Below are 15,957 nucleotides of genomic sequence, written 5' to 3'. Positions count from 1 at the left end.
ATATGAAGACAAAAAAGATTCTAGCCATTACCAGCAGAAATAGTATCTCCTGAATGAACCTTAGGCATTAAATGTTTGATGTATTCTCATTCAATACAAGGGAAAAGCTTCTGATTAATGTGGTAAGATTATAGCAAGTACCAGCCAGGTATTCTATGCAAAATATAGAATTTGATAACATAATTAAACTCTATCATAAATAAATGTTCTGGGACTAGTATTTCCTCATTTCCGCATGCTTAATTTTGCAACTAAATAACACTCCCACGGTGTGGCAATTATTAGCAAATGTACATTATCTCAGCACTCAGAGGCTCCTGTCACCACAGCTCTAGGTGTGTTATGTGTTAGCACAGTAAATTGATCCATGTTTCATTGCTGCAGCTGCTAGACCACTTCTGTAATCAAGCTGCCCTGGTGTACAGCTAGCTCAAGTAAATGAGGATAGCAAAGACATGACAAAAAAAGGCTTAACAGTGGTGACAAACCTCCAGGTTCACAGCTAGCTCAGATATCTGTGCTAACATTGCAACTGTAAATTATTAATTTTATTTTACTCTACATCAGTTCAGTTCTGCTCTCCCATCCACATAAGTTATGCTTTATCTTACCCCATCCGCTCAAACCTGAAGTCAGATTCCAACTTTCTCCTCTGTTAACCAATAGGGATGGCTATTCTGCTGCAGAGGAAGGATATGCAGGGACGACTCCAGGATGCTCAGGAACACGTGGAACACCAAGAGCCCCAAAAGCTATGTATGTGCTTTCTCTCCAGGCTACTGCCCATGGCTCAGGCTCCCAGCATGTTTGCTGCTTAGGAACAATCAGCTAAGTTTATTAGCTGCTGAACCACAGGCTAGTGCCTGGACCCTCCTCTGCCTAATTCAGACAGACACCACAAGTGGGAGTTTGGGTCTGTTCAGACAAATGTATTCTGGTTGTCCATCTTGAGGAGCTTCAAAACTTGGCTGAGCTATTGATACGTTTACCGCTTTCTTTCCCACAAGAGGAACAGTTCTATTAAAAAAAAAGGTGCACAGCATCCTTTCTAAGACAAATCTGACCAGTTGCAGGGAAAAAAATAAATTCGTTATCTTCATGAATACACGTGCCCAAATGATGATGCACAGTTCCATTTCAAGGACCGATGCTGACTGCTTTCTGAGGATGCAGGTGGCCAGTGCCTCACGAGTGAAGAAGTTAATAATTTTAGTAGACAGATCTTCCGGGATAGCATAGCAAAGCTTAATGATATGTTTGTCCTCACTTAAGACAATGGCAGTAGGTAACAGGAATTTTTTTCTCCAGCAGTCATGAAAAAGGCTAATATAGGTACATTTTCCATTTACTATGTTATTAATATTATTGAATTAATGGAAACTGGGGTAATCTTTTTTTAAGCTAGCATTCCAGTTAGCTTCTATTTGACACAAGCAGGACATACCAGGAATCTGCTGTTCATACAAGGCCTGCTGATTTCAACATGAAATTAAGAAAACTAAATCTGATAGAATGTTAAAACTAACTCATCTCTTTTCAGGAATGCAGAACCAAATATTTACCTAGCTTTTCTGGAGATAAGAACCAAAAAGCAAACCTAAATGCCCGTGAAAGACTTGCAACAGAGCTGGCAATCACCACGTAATAATCAAGACATTCTAACAAAAATACCAGAATTTGTAGAAATTAGTAAACCAAAACATGGAATGAGAAAAAAAATCCTCATTCATAGTGACAAAATCAGTGAGTTATAATATTGACCTTAGAAAAAGACCAACAGTACACCATGATATCTACAATTACAAGGTTCAAAGACAATGACAGCAAAATTCACAAGAATTACTATACAAAAGTGACTTAGATTCTTCGTAGCTCAGAGGTCTTAAATATATTGATGACTTCATTTGAATACGCTAAAACTTCCTGTGTTAGAAATCTGAACAACGCTTAAGGGAAACTGAAGCTAATAAAATTGTTCTGTCTGTTCAAAAAGCTCACAGGTCTGACTAATTCCCACATAAAGTGAAGGAAGCGTTAACGCCAAATATCTCACCCTTTTCTAGCTAAAAATTTTGCTCGTCTTTTTTTGAAAGAGGATAGTTTTTGATATTGGGTATTCTCACAAACGATAGATAAAATATCTATTACCAGGTATATCAATATAAACATACAGGCGCTACCTCTCATCTCCTCTGACTTTTTCAAAGACAGTTTCACTGCCCTTGGTATTAAGACACCTATTTCTTTTCCAAAAAATCAGAAAGAGATAGTTCCTCACTTCGCAGATGTCTGACAAAGCTGATGTACTCGTACTGGTTATCAAAGGATGGCTATCACTAACTGAAATAGTCAAAGTCCTGGAATAGGCAGTGTCGTGAAATGGCAAGTCTCTGCATTTATTACATTTAAATAACATGTCGGTCTTGATCTAAAGATTATCTCTTTAGCGGACCAGGACTTCCATTAGTAATTTTCTTTTACTTGCCTAGTCAGGAGATTACAAGGAATTTAAAAAAATAAAGATTGATTTTTGTTGGAAAGAGTTTTTCTTTATTTTTTTACCCTAAACAGACATGTTGTGTTAGGGTGCTGCTATACATAGCAACTGCTTTGCTTAATTCCCTTTGTAATCCATATAGTAATCAGTGTCAAAAGTGATCACCATGAAAATATATAGCTTCTCTTTGCCCTTTAAAAAATGCATCCTACCCTTAAAAAAAAAAAAATCATATTTTTATCAGATTATAGAGATAACTAGCATATTATTATTCAGGACAAGTGTGTGTGAGATTGTTAGAACTCCTAAGAGATTCTAATTTCTTTCAGCATTTCTTAAACTCTCTTTGCTATTTTTCCACACCGCTTTACATAAAGCAAGTTTAGTCATGTAGCGCCAGTGGGTAATCCCTCTTTGGATAGGGATTTTAAGGCTCAAAACAACAATTAGGAAAACATGCACCTAAGAAATACATGTAGCACAGAAAACCTGTTGGCTAAATCTGACTGATGATCTATTTTCCAGCGCTTCAGAATCATAAATATGTTGTTTTATTAAATTATTTCGCCATTGCTGAAAAGAGGAAACGATCTTGTCCCACAAGATATGACAGCAGTCTCTCTGGTTACACTGGCTACCATTAGAATGGCTATGATGAATTTAAACATCTATCTGATCACTGCACCACTTTTTTCACCATTTGCAAACTGCAAACATCTACTTCAACTACAGTAACAGAGTTTCTGGTTTTTGATAACTATGAACCAGAGAAAGCCGCAGGATTATAGGGTAACAGTGCTAAACAAATAGTTTGCATTTTATACGTCATCTGAGTCTGCTTTTTAAGTAAAAGGAACATTATGTAGCAGTCAATGGCATAGCAACATAAAGACCTTGGTCTTACCCTTTGTTTTCAAGTCGTTTAATACCTTTGATTCCACGGGCAGTATATCGCTCACTAGTTTTATCTCAATATTTCGGGATGCCAGTTCAAGCAATTTTTCAAAAAGACGCTGACCCTGGGAAGAACATTAAAGGAAAGCAGAAGATGTAAGACACAGAATTGTTCAAACAGCATATAAACAAGTTAAAGATGCATGTTAAAACAAAAACATATTACACGACTGATGACTAAATATGTCCCTAGATATGGTTAAATCTACGCTAAAGGTTAGCAAGTCATCTTTTTCTTGGAGAAATACTGTTTCGAAGGCCAAACATGCCTCTTCTTTTTCCCAGACTGTGCAATACTATTGATGACAGGAGACACACAAAAAAGTGTCCAGTTTTTTAATGCTGCATAAACATATTTTTACATTAACTTCCTTCTAAATAATTACATTCTGTTGAATCAGGATTAAAAGTGCAAGGAAAAGAGTTAGTTACGCTTATTCTGTATTGAATGATTTTTTGTAAGTGGTTCTAGCCATAGTACAATACATTTTCAAGTGGTTGCGTGCTTATCTTTAGATGACCTATACCAGGATAGAAAACAATAATGCTATTCCTTTTTACACTGTTATTACTTCACTATTTAAGCCTTACTTCTAACAGAGAACAAAAAAATAAAATCTCACACTGAACTACATACTTGTTAAAACAGAAATCAAGATTATTTTTTTTTTTCACATTTTAAATCAGTGCGTTTTTCCACATCCAAGACATGAAGAAAAAGCAGACCTTCCGATTGCATAATAAATGTTTAGGTTTTAGATTTAATATTTTAACTTAAAGAAAATGCTTAGTCAGAAGCACCTAACTACACGATATCAAGAATAAAATATCCAATGTACCGCTACTGTGCTGTGTTACTACAACCACAGTTAGAGCCTGGTTTCTTACTGACATTGTAGTTTACAGCAGCAGACACCAGTTACAATTAGTAGTCAAATACACAAAAACTTTGGGTTTAATTAGCTAACAAAGTGCCTGCCCTGCCTACACAGCTCACTTTAGATTCTTTTAATGCTGGATCAAATGTAAAGCTAAAACAAAAAAGCAACGGTCGTATCAATTTTCAAACAAACATGTAGAAGATAAAGCTTTCCACAGAACCATGTTAGACAATTCTCTGTACAAACTGTTACTCTAAAAATCTTTAAGGGATCTCTTCTAAAAACGGCCTATGCAAAAGCAGTTTGGGACAATGCAATCCGATATAGCATGGACTATCAAAACACAGACAGAAGCCCTCCTCCCACATCACACCCAGAAGTGGCAGACAGGGGAGAACCACCCTTTGCACTGTAATTGCCTGCACAGATTGACGCTTTGACCCTTGCTGGGACTTAAGCATTAAGCAGTCACAGAAAGTAGCTCTTCACCCTGTCTACGGTACAGACCTACTTTTTTTAATATTCAGTTATTTTGAATGTGACAAAACAAGAATACCCATCCTCCTAAAAATAGCTTTCTCAAAATTACAGAGCTGCCAGAAGCTGCAACGGAAACATAGAACTGCTGTTTATGCTTTACTTTCGTAATATATGCCTGCTTGCCTGCTCAAATCCACAGCATAGCTCCCTGCTCATCCTAGGGCTCACAGGAATTTAATATTCAACAGGATACTCACATAATGAAAACATTAGACCACAGCTAACAGAACAGGAAAACAGAAACATGCTTTGCATGAAGCTCCAAATGCTTCTTATACTCAGATTCAGCATTTCTTGAGGTGACTAGGTGGTGCCATATGCAAGAAATAACACCCATGATTTCACACATACACCCAGAAGCCTGACAGAGTTGCTGTGCAAGTCAAGGAGTGTCCTTCCCTCCTATTCATCATGAAGCTAAAAGGATCCTTAATCCTCACATCAGTGGTTGTGTTGGGTTTTCTTTTTTTTAAGGAGAAGCAGGGCAGATGTTACCAGAAGTAAGAATTAACGAGGTAATAGTGTGGAGGGGATAGATGCTGCACACAGAGTTATGCAGCAGCTCCACTGTCATCCCAGGGGAGCAGAGAGGCACTGACCAGTATTCCTGGGTGACCTGGTTCCCCCAAGAGGGTCTCTCCCACAATTGCTGCAGACTGGCACTGCTAGACTCCAGCCGAATCTAGGTCCTGCAATCACTGCGCTGCTCTCTGCTGAGTTCCCAGCCCATGCCTTGCCCAGTCCCCCAGCTCCCCCTGGGGTGACAGGCTCCTGACGTGCCAGAGCTCAGGCAGCTTTTGGCCCCACTTCTTCTGGGTTCACCAACTGGAGACACCACCAGTTTTGAGTTTAATTAAGTTTTATCTCTGCAAAAAGTGAGCAGGGAAAATTAAGGAATAAAAGGCTTACATGACATTAATTAAATATACATATTTTTTTATATATACATATATATGTAGAAACTGCTATTCAGAAAGTTTCTATGTGTTGATTTAATTTACTGGGCAGAAAGACAAACAGAGACCCATTTTTTTTTTTGTTTGGGTTATCTGTAAAAACTGATTTTGACTAGAAGCATAGTAAAAAGCTGTAGTGTACAAAAATAAACATGGAAAAAGCATTCATAAATTTGATGGAAAGTGATTCGCGTTATCAATGTGAATTAATGCATTAACTGTTCTACTAGAGAAATGCTTAGAAAGTTAACATCCAAAGCTGATAAAATAATCTGTTTCAGGGGATGGTTCTTCACATTTTTTTTCCCCAAGGTAACTATTTTTGGACATTATCGCCACTTCACTTCTACCTGCACAAGATTTTATTTACATATGATTTACAAAAGCTTTGATAAACAAGCCTAGACATTCTGTATTAATTTCAGTTTGGACAAGAAAGAACATGACAGTGTTTCCTGAGTTTTACCTAATCTTAATATGCCCCGATGTGACCAAGACAGCATCCCTGATGGACCACCTGTCTCCCACTTACAGGCCATGCTGCCAGCTGAATGGCCCACCCTATGGATGAACAGATCACTTGGAGTGCAGCCCTGCATTTCAATAAAGGAAAATACGTCTTTCTTCCCATCAGGGACACCACAAGCTGTGCATTTATAATATCCTTTTTCGTCCAATTATGGTGAAACCTCAAATTGCTAAAACATTTAAAGCATCTTTAAGTAGCGATGGTTAATACTAGGAGTGAACTCACCACAAATGTGTGCTTATACAGGTATACAAAAACCACCACCCAGTGTCAGAACTGGAAAGAATTCCCTCCGTCTCATCTCTCGCTGCATCATCCCTCAGCAGGCATTCATAAGCTCACCAAGGCTTAGTCCAGACACAGTAAACAACTATGAAAAATTCACAACTTGTTTTTAAAAATCTGTACGTACTACAGTAAAGTAGGGTACTAGAAATTCTTCCTTCATTGTTAAAGAACCTGGTCTCCTTCTCCATTAATATTAATTTGAAACTCAGTTTCTACACTTTCTGACATGTTTACTTGCAATTTTACTGTTTTGTTCTGTGAAAAGGAAAAAGACAGGACAGAGGTCTGAAGAGTTTTGTCACTGCTGTCAGCACATTTGAAATGCTTCTGTTGAATACAAACCCTCAACGCTGTCATTCAGATTGCGTTCCCTTTGCGAGACAATACCAGGCTGCTGCGCATCTACGTGACAGTGATCAGAATCATCTCTATATACTCAGCTTGTGAGGACTGAGAACCAGTAGCAGCCAAGTGCTACGAAACTGCAGTGTGCTACCTTATACCACGTCTGCATTTTAACAAACAATACTACTAGAAACCTCCCTATGCTGATAAAACATTCTCTTATGTTTTTCACTGGGCTGTGACAAAATAGGATGTAAAAATTAGATATCACATGAACAGACTGACATTCTCATGGTAACTTTAAACTACCATAGATGTGAAACATCAATCCCAACTGTACCTGCCATAGCCACCTGGTGAATTTAAAAAAAAAAAAAAAAAAAGTTATCATTACCAAAAGGCCCTGATATTGCCCCCGAAGTAATTCCTTAGCAGTCGCTAGACAGACTGATTTCCCTTGCCTGCTGTTGTCTTTATCAGCATGCATTCCTCATTAAAAATAAAACAGGGGAGATATGAACACAAAAATGCTGTATTTACCGAAGTACTCTAAAACGGAAACATAGTGCTCTTCAGTAATGTAGATTCCTGCAGTTTAGACAATGCTTAGCTTTTTCTTTCCACAGAAATGAAACTGGTTACCTTCCAGAGCTTTCTTCTGGATTTACTCTTTATAATTGTACTAATATTTTTAAAAGTTGTCCTATGATCAAGCCTTTGAGCATATCTATAAAACATCACTAAAAATCATAGCATGCTGGCAGAGACCAATACAGCAAATTAATCAAGGAACCCTAAATTTAATTTCTGCCATTTAATGCAGAACAGAGAAAGTCAAATGCTCTTCTCAAATTCTTCTAGCAAAACAGCTAATGAAAAGGGAGGGAATGTCAATTTTTGAAATTTCAGTCAGAGTTAAAAATTGCTTTCACTTAAAAAACTCTCTTTTTTTAAATTTCTTTTCTATGCCTCAGTCTTTACTATCTGCATCGGGGAAACACCACCACCTGAAGAGGAGAGATGTCTGTGTAAAGATGTGCTTGAATACACTGCAATCTCTATAGCTGATTGTAGCCGATTTCTGTGCCATAACTGTAGCAATACAAATAAACCACGATGGTGTTAATTCATATTTGTTAAACTTAAGATTAAACTTGTGAGGAAGGACCTCTTATAAGAGCCATAAAAGGTTACTCTAAATTAAAGATTCTAAACACGAGATGAGCCAGAGGAAATGAATTGTGAAAATCATGAAATTGGCATGATCTTATGTTCACCCCTCCCTTCACTGCAAATGAGTTAAAAATCTATCTTCAAAAATTCTGTTTCCATTGTCCTCTGATATCTCTAAACATCAGATTGCCACAGGAGAAGTCACACGTTCACACTCTGCAAAAATCTCAAAGCCTCTGTACGACAACTACCCTGCGATCTTGAAAATGCACAAAGATGACATCACTAAGTCACCAAAACACGTGGTTTTCTTTTGGATGAGAAAAACAAGTGCGTAAAGCCTACTCAGTATTTTGCCAACGAAATATTTGTTTACTTGACCACCTAAGCTGTGGAAGTACACACAACACTGTGGCATCACGCATTTGCATTTGAAGACTCCAATTTAACAAGACTCATGAACGCAGGCCGCTGAGCACAGCAGTTGTGACCTGGGCAGCTCAGTCAGCGATGACTGTTTATTTAGCTTTATAACAACAAAACATGGACAGGCAACTGTCAAGGACACTAGGTAACATACCCAAAAACAAAGAGGAAGAAAAATACAGCAGGAAATTCTGCAGTTTTTTATATATATATATGCATGTGCGTATATATGTGTCCAATATACATTTGGACAAAATGGACAATATGTTTACATATGGACATATGTACATTTGGTATATAGATGTATGGGTGAATATTAAATTGCAGAATTTCCTGCTGTATTTTTCTTCAACATGTATATTGGACATATGTGTGTATATATATGCATGCACGCGTGTACGTAACTATTCTATAAACACATATGCAGAGAACATAGCTAAACCTTGTAACTAATTAAGAAAAAGCAGTCTAGCCTACTCAGCTTTTCTCCTTCAAAAATCCATGTCTGTTGAAGTGCTCTTGTAGAGAACCTTGCTTTGCAATATGCCTTGAATATTCATAAAATGGAAATTGCTAGTTATAGAGCAGGATGTGGGTCCATATGGAAAATGGTTATATTCTCAGTTTCTGGTAAAACGAGACTCATAAAGGAACTTATAGGAACAACTAGAACTTACTCACTAAGCACCAAACTACCTGGAAGTTTTCCATCTCACCCACTTACCTTTCATAAATGTTTCACTATTTTGGGACAAATATCCCTGAACTCAAATTGTAAAAATTGAGGACTTTCAACTTCAGAAAGTGACTAGATTACAATTATTGAAGCTCCTCTGAAATTTCACATCCATTTTACAAGTGGAGAAAGCAGATGTAACGATACAAGTTTTGTCCCCTCCCTTTCACACACTAAGCTTTGTGCACATTCTCTGGGGCAGCGATTTGCTAAGAAACGCTGCCTCTTGGCAATTTCTTCAGCAATTAGATTGGCCAATAACAGTACAGTGTTTTAGGATGAATAGAGAAGCTTGACAGAAAGATCTATCAGCTGTTCAGCCCACACTGCTGCACAAATGAGGAAATGACTGAAATATTAATTGCCTTTAAACAGAAGTAATTACTCACTTTTGTAAGACTACTAGCAGGCAGAAATAGATAACTAGAATAGAATGTTAGGAAAAATGTTTCATTTTTCTGGCTTTAACATGCATTTGAGGATGAAAGAGTAAATCCAGATCTTATCCAGATCCTTCTTACAAGAAGAAGGCCTCTTCTTCCTTTCCCTGCTCTGACATTTGGCAATATCTTACAGTTTTCACTTTGCATGAGAATGGATTTGATGCTTAACTACTGAAATCCCAATTTCCAGTTTGCTATTTTTGTCCTCTGTTTGGGATTTGTTAGGCTCTGCTGGTTTTGAAGCAAATGACATGTTGAATTTTTTTCAGACAAAACATTTTTAAAAGATTCATGCACATACCAATTTATGCACAACCTAAAAAACATCTAAGACACTATCTCTTTGAATTCATCTGCTTGAATGACAGCGCACAGGTTTGAAGTTTCTTAGGCAATAAATTTAAATAAAGCTTAGCTGCATAATTACATTGTGAAAAATCTCAATATTTTGGTAATAAATTTATTCACAAACTATATTCCAATATTTATAAGCATTCTAAAAGGAAGAGTTTGCACTACATTTTCCATTTGGCTGCTCACCTCAGATTTTCACTCTTTTAAACGGACATGCAGCAGATTTATTCTGAAGAAAAGTTAATGTATGCCATTCAACTAGGCTACAGCCTCTTTCAAAAGCAGAATCCAGTTCATGACTTGAAAACACAGGCTATTTGCAGTGTGATCTTTAGCTGCTCGGAATACCACTCTTTGTCTATCATCTACCAAAGGCATTTTTTAACTGCACAGAATCAAGAGAACTAGTGAGGAAAGCGAAGAGTTTATGACATAGTATAATAGATTCCTTACAGTTACTCGGTTGTATTTTAACCCCATTTCAGTCAGCCGAGCGGTTTCTTTCAGCAAAGAATCCATTTGGTGGAAAAGAGGAGATACTCTCAGCCTATCAATTCTTTGATATCTTAGTTTCACATGTGATACTAAGTGGAAGCCTGCCCTTACCATATTTCTAAGAGGATTGCTCTCAAGAATAAAGTGCTCATTGGCACAGCACCTATTGCTCTTATTTGCAGAAGTCTTGAACACCGCTCCCTTCCAAGATTAATTTTGAAAAGGTATAAGAAATCATCTGACACATTGTTCTTTGTAAGTGTAATTCTATCTATTCGGCTGCAGAATTAATCCACATTCTTGCTCTTTTATTTCATCAGTTGCACCAAATTGGAAACATCCATAGATCTGTAAACGTATTTTCTAATTATGGATGTGTTAGTATAGGTACAATTTTGCAGGTTTCTTAAGATTACAATGACATCCTTTCCTAAGATGGAAGTGATATGAATATATGTTGGATGTTTTATCTAGTCCAAGTGTGCCACCACTCTCAGAAAACTATTGTACTGGCAGGGAAAATCCCCATAAGAAAACGTTTTTTCAGACTACCCAAACAAATAGGTCTGCTATAGGGAAGGGCTGTACTTCTAAAAAATTAATAGTGAAACAAGAACAGGTTGTTAAAGTCCCACCCTTTTCTTCGACTAGAACATACCTGGCATGCTGATGGATGACTGTGATTGAGGTCCCACTGGGAAGATACTATGTCAACAGACTTTTCAGCCATATTAAGCAAATTCATCCAGCCTTGGAAAAGAGACAAATGGGATGGTGCACTGTCTGAATAGTTGATCCCTTCGGGAATATTTTCCACAAGAGCAACCCTGAGAATAGATAAGGAAAAAATAACCACTTAACAAAAGCACTTCTCTTTATTAAAAAGTTCCAAATTGTAAAGAATGTCACGTTTTGGGCCTGTGGTTCAACATCTGCTCCCAGAGGCTCTCAGCAGTGTGCCACCCTGCAACTTGTTCTGAAGTTGCTGACTGTCATGCTCCACACTTCCCGAAACAATAAAATGCAGAAATGACCTACTGCTAATGCAGCAAAGCCAATTAAGCTTTTGAAGCTCTGCAAAATTAGCTTAAACATGGAAAAGCTTACTTCTTACAACACAGTAAGTGGGAATCAGTCCTTAAGGTAAGGATGGGAAGAATGAAATAATCTCTTCTTACTTTGCCACTCTGATCTTTGCATTTAATTTCTCCTTCGCTCCAATCAATGTGGCAAGATGTGTACTCCCTGTCATTCTCTTAGGCCTGCTTTTACAGCTGACATTTTATTACGTTGCAGTCTCTGTACAGGAATTCTCCCTTTTCAACTGCTCTCGGCTACCTCATTTTTCTTCATTTGTTTACCTGTGTAAGGTTCTAACTGGGATTCAGTGGTAAGAAAAGAAGAATTATACCCTTTTAATTTCCTGTTCTTTTTGGAAGGCTCCTTGATCCTATTGTCTATATTATTCAAAACACTTGCAAATTACATTGCATAAATTCACATGGATCCAAGAAGCTGAACAAACATTGTTGTAAACCAGTAGCTCAAAATATGCTTCTCTGCTTCATGGAAATGATGTGTTCCATTCAACATACCACCTCACCACTAGATTTCCTTGAATTGCAGCAAGTAAAGCTCCTCTCTACACTCAATAGAGAAATCTTAAAAATAAAGGCAAGTTCAACAAGGTTCCCAATTCTGCCTTTAGGTAAACAGACAGAATTTTCAGCTTATCCAAGTGGCACTTCTGTAAGTGCCCCCAACATCCGCCACTTTTACTATGAATCATGCACACCAGATTTAGGAAAGCCGTAGTACGGACTTAGAGAATACTCCTTTTCCTTGTATCCAAGTACATCCAGTATCTCCAGGCTGTTTCTGTACTTATTAATAGCATTATTCCCTAAAACCTGACAAACAACATACATATCAGTAAGTTACAATTACTGATAAAGTTCTCCACAACATACTTTGAAGAACGTTCCGTTGATTAACATTAAACTTAATTGCATTACAGTAACAGAGCTGTAACACCAGTGAATTACCTGTAAAAGGTTAAAAACACAACTTGATTTTTTGATGTCTTCAAAGTATGCTTTATTCTAAAACATTCTACCTATCTTGTTTAGAAATTTTTCAAAATAACTACTGCCCTAAAAATTTAGTGCCCTTATTGGTCTATTAGCAATGCCATACTTCTTAAAAGAAACTATTTTACTCTAACACTCAAGGTTTTAGACTTATTGCTGCTGCATCTAATCCTGTTACGGAATTTAATAAAACTTTTGTTACATTCCTTGAAAGACTGGTTCTTTTTCAATAGTGAACATTACAAATCCTATGGGGCTCTTAGCAACGTCCACGTTCCTAGAGCTTTTTTATAGAGAGCTGTAGGATGGCCACCTTCAAGGAGCAAGAAATTGAAGCACAGAAGGTAAAGTGATCTCTACAAGGTCATAAAAAACCCCCGCAACAATCCAGTGGCAAAGATGAGAAATGAATGCACTTTTTTCTGACCTCTTCCACACCCTACCCAATCACACGAAGATACAGGAGAGAGTTATTTTGAATATTCTCCAAAGATATTCTTCATACCGAATGATTATTCAAAAAATAATCTATTGAATGTGGTTCTGATTTAACTAGAATTTCATAGAATCATAGAATGGTTTGGGTTGAAAGGCACCTTAAAGATCATCTAGTTCCAACCCCCCTGCCATGGGCAGGGACATCTCCCACTAGATCAGGTTGCTCAGAGGCCCATCCAGCCTGGCCTTCAAAACTTCCAGGGATGGGGCTTCCACCACCTCTCTGGGCAACCTGTTCCAGTATCTCGCCACCCTCATGGTGAAGAACATCTTCCTAATATCCAATCTGAATTGACCCATCTCTAGTCTAGTCCTACCATTACCCGACATCCTAAAAAGTCCCTTGTAGGGACTTTCTAGTTTCTTGTAGGCCCCCTTAAGATACTGGTAGGCCACGATAAGGTCTCCTCGGAGCCTTCTTTTCTCCAGACTGAACAACCCCAGCTCTCTCAGTCTGTCCACATAGGAGAGGTGCTCCAGCGCTCTGATCATCCTCGTGGCCCTTCTCTGGACACATTCCAGCATATCCATATCTTTCTTGTAGTAGGGGCTCCAGAATTGGACACAATACTCCAGGTGGGGTCTCACAAGAGTGGAGTAGAGGGGGAGAATCACCTCCCTCGACCTGCTGGCCACGCTTCTCCTGATGCAGCCCAGGATACGATTGGCTTAACACAAGAGGTGACCAAAATTTCTCAGCATTAGAATATTGCCTGACATACACGGTGCTTTCTGGTTGAACCTATGCAAATGAATATACAGGAGCCCACAAAATAGCTGATAGGATTAAATCTGTCACAGTCACTTCCAGTGGTTTGTTATGGTGTTTCCCATGGGCTGTACTTAACTGCTGTCTCACTGGAAAGCATTTGCTTAACTTCTACTCATTCTATCTTTGTCTTTGGCCAGTAAAGCCTGCCAAAAAGGTAGCACTGTCACAGAGTCACAGAAAGGCTGAGATGATCTGGAAATCACATAGCTAAATCCCCCCTGTCAAAGCAGGTTGCTCAGGACATTGTCCATGCAGGTTTTGAATATTTCCAATATCTCCAAGTCCAAGAAGCTTAGCATATCATATTGGAGATTAGGGCCCTGATCCAGCCAAATGCATACATGCCTGTTTCTGATGCACTGACTTTCCGTTATTTAGGTCCAAAGTAGGGGAAAATGCTATATCTATATATCAGAAACCCAGATTCCAGAAGTTCCTGGAAGTTATACCTTAAAGTGTAATGCAGGAAGAGCTGCGGATGTGGGTCATTGCTCCATAGATACATTTGGGTACAGATACCATCAAGATATGCAAAAAAGCTGGGCTCTTCCTCCTGTTCCACAGGTTAAAACCATTTATTCATTCAAAGAAAGCAGCACGGCAAATTTGCTGGACAAAATGAAACTCATCTCCCTTTTAAAAGGTCCCTTGTCAGGGATAAGGTGCCTCTTGGTAAGGAAGTTTGTCCTGACTGTTGGGCTGAACTTGCTCTTCACTAGATCAGCTCCCAACTTTTCAATCTACATACTATTCAGCAGGCTACAGCACTAGCACTAAATAAGGAATGTGATTACACAGCTCCTGCCATTTTATAATTTGAGCTTGATTATGTAACAGAAGCCAAATACAATCCAGTTAGCAAAACTATTATACAGAACAGATATTATCTGATAATATATTTCCTAGTCTTTTGTTTAACCAAATAGTAAGTACTTCATGTTCTTTAGCAGACAAAGACATTTCATCTAGCTAGGGCACTAGTTGAAGCTTTGTTTTCAGAGTTTAAATTTCCCTTTAATAATGAACTGATTCTGCCACACACAGCCCCACCCCACCCCCATATTCCCCTACCCACTCAAAAACTCAGCACCAAGCTCAGAAGTTAAATAAAAGTCAATCATCAAGTTTCTAAACTAAGTGATCTTGCCTTCATAATCTTCACTTTTCCGTCGGCACAACGGCAAAGTTCCAGTGCTTAGTCAAGAAGAGTTTTGTTAAATCTTCTGTGCAAAAGTTTGAGTTTGCAAGCCCCAGTTTCCATCAGTAAAAGCTAAATTTAGCTCTCATTTTTGTTCCAATGTGACCCATAAAGAGGTTTTTAAAGTACAGTATAACAAAAATGTCCAGGAGAGAAAGGTCATTCACAGACCTTAAGAAAGATCAGACATGGTGACATAATTTATTCTGCAAAAACTATATATTAACAAAGCAAAACAGAATGAATGTAGCACGGTGATTAAAACAGACGTGTCCTATGCTCAAAATCATTACCAGATAACCTTACACCTGTTGGATGAGATGTCCTTCCCTTCCCCAATTTCCTGGTGCTCCAAGTATTTCATCTGATTAATGCCAGCATAGGCTAACCTCTTCAGTTATATAGCTAAATATTACCAAACCTACCTCACACCGACTGAGAAACCTGAAAGTAATGCTATACTATTTCTGTGAAGTCAGAGAGAGAGAAAAGGGTCAGAGCTGAGATTCAAGCCCCTCTAAGCTAAAATAGAAATGTCGTAAGCAGTACAATGGTATTTAATGCCTACCAAATAATAGACCTTGACCTCAATAATATGACTCTTCTGAGCTCAGCTATATGACTTGCGTTTAGCAATTGCAAGTAAATTCTGTCCCAGGCTAAGGATTCTTCTTCATCTTTGACAGTTCTTTGGTCAGAAAGTCAGGTTTGTTTCTGACCTCACACCAATTTTTTCCTCTGAAGGAAACAAAGATACTCTTAATTTAGCATCTGGATTAATT

The 15,957-nt window shown here is 38.1% G+C and overlaps 1 protein-coding gene across 3 annotated transcripts in view; it reads right to left on the bottom strand.

The window, feature by feature from the left end:
- Positions 1-15,957, bottom strand: part of PLD5 (phospholipase D family member 5) — a 179,826-nt gene that overhangs the window by 58,389 nt on the left and 105,480 nt on the right. For all 3 annotated transcript variants that reach the window (XM_063328929.1, XM_063328930.1, XM_063328933.1), the window contains 2 exons: positions 11,276-11,444; positions 3,402-3,516 (listed from right to left, as the gene is read on the bottom strand). In XM_063328929.1, the coding sequence (XP_063184999.1) occupies positions 3,402-3,516; positions 11,276-11,444 (284 nt within the window). The remainder of the gene's footprint in view (positions 1-3,401; positions 3,517-11,275; positions 11,445-15,957) is intronic.

Source organism: Chroicocephalus ridibundus, chromosome 3, assembly GCF_963924245.1.
Source record: "Chroicocephalus ridibundus chromosome 3, bChrRid1.1, whole genome shotgun sequence".
NCBI lineage: Eukaryota > Metazoa > Chordata > Aves > Charadriiformes > Laridae > Chroicocephalus > Chroicocephalus ridibundus.
This window is presented reverse-complemented; position numbering and strand designations above follow the sequence as displayed.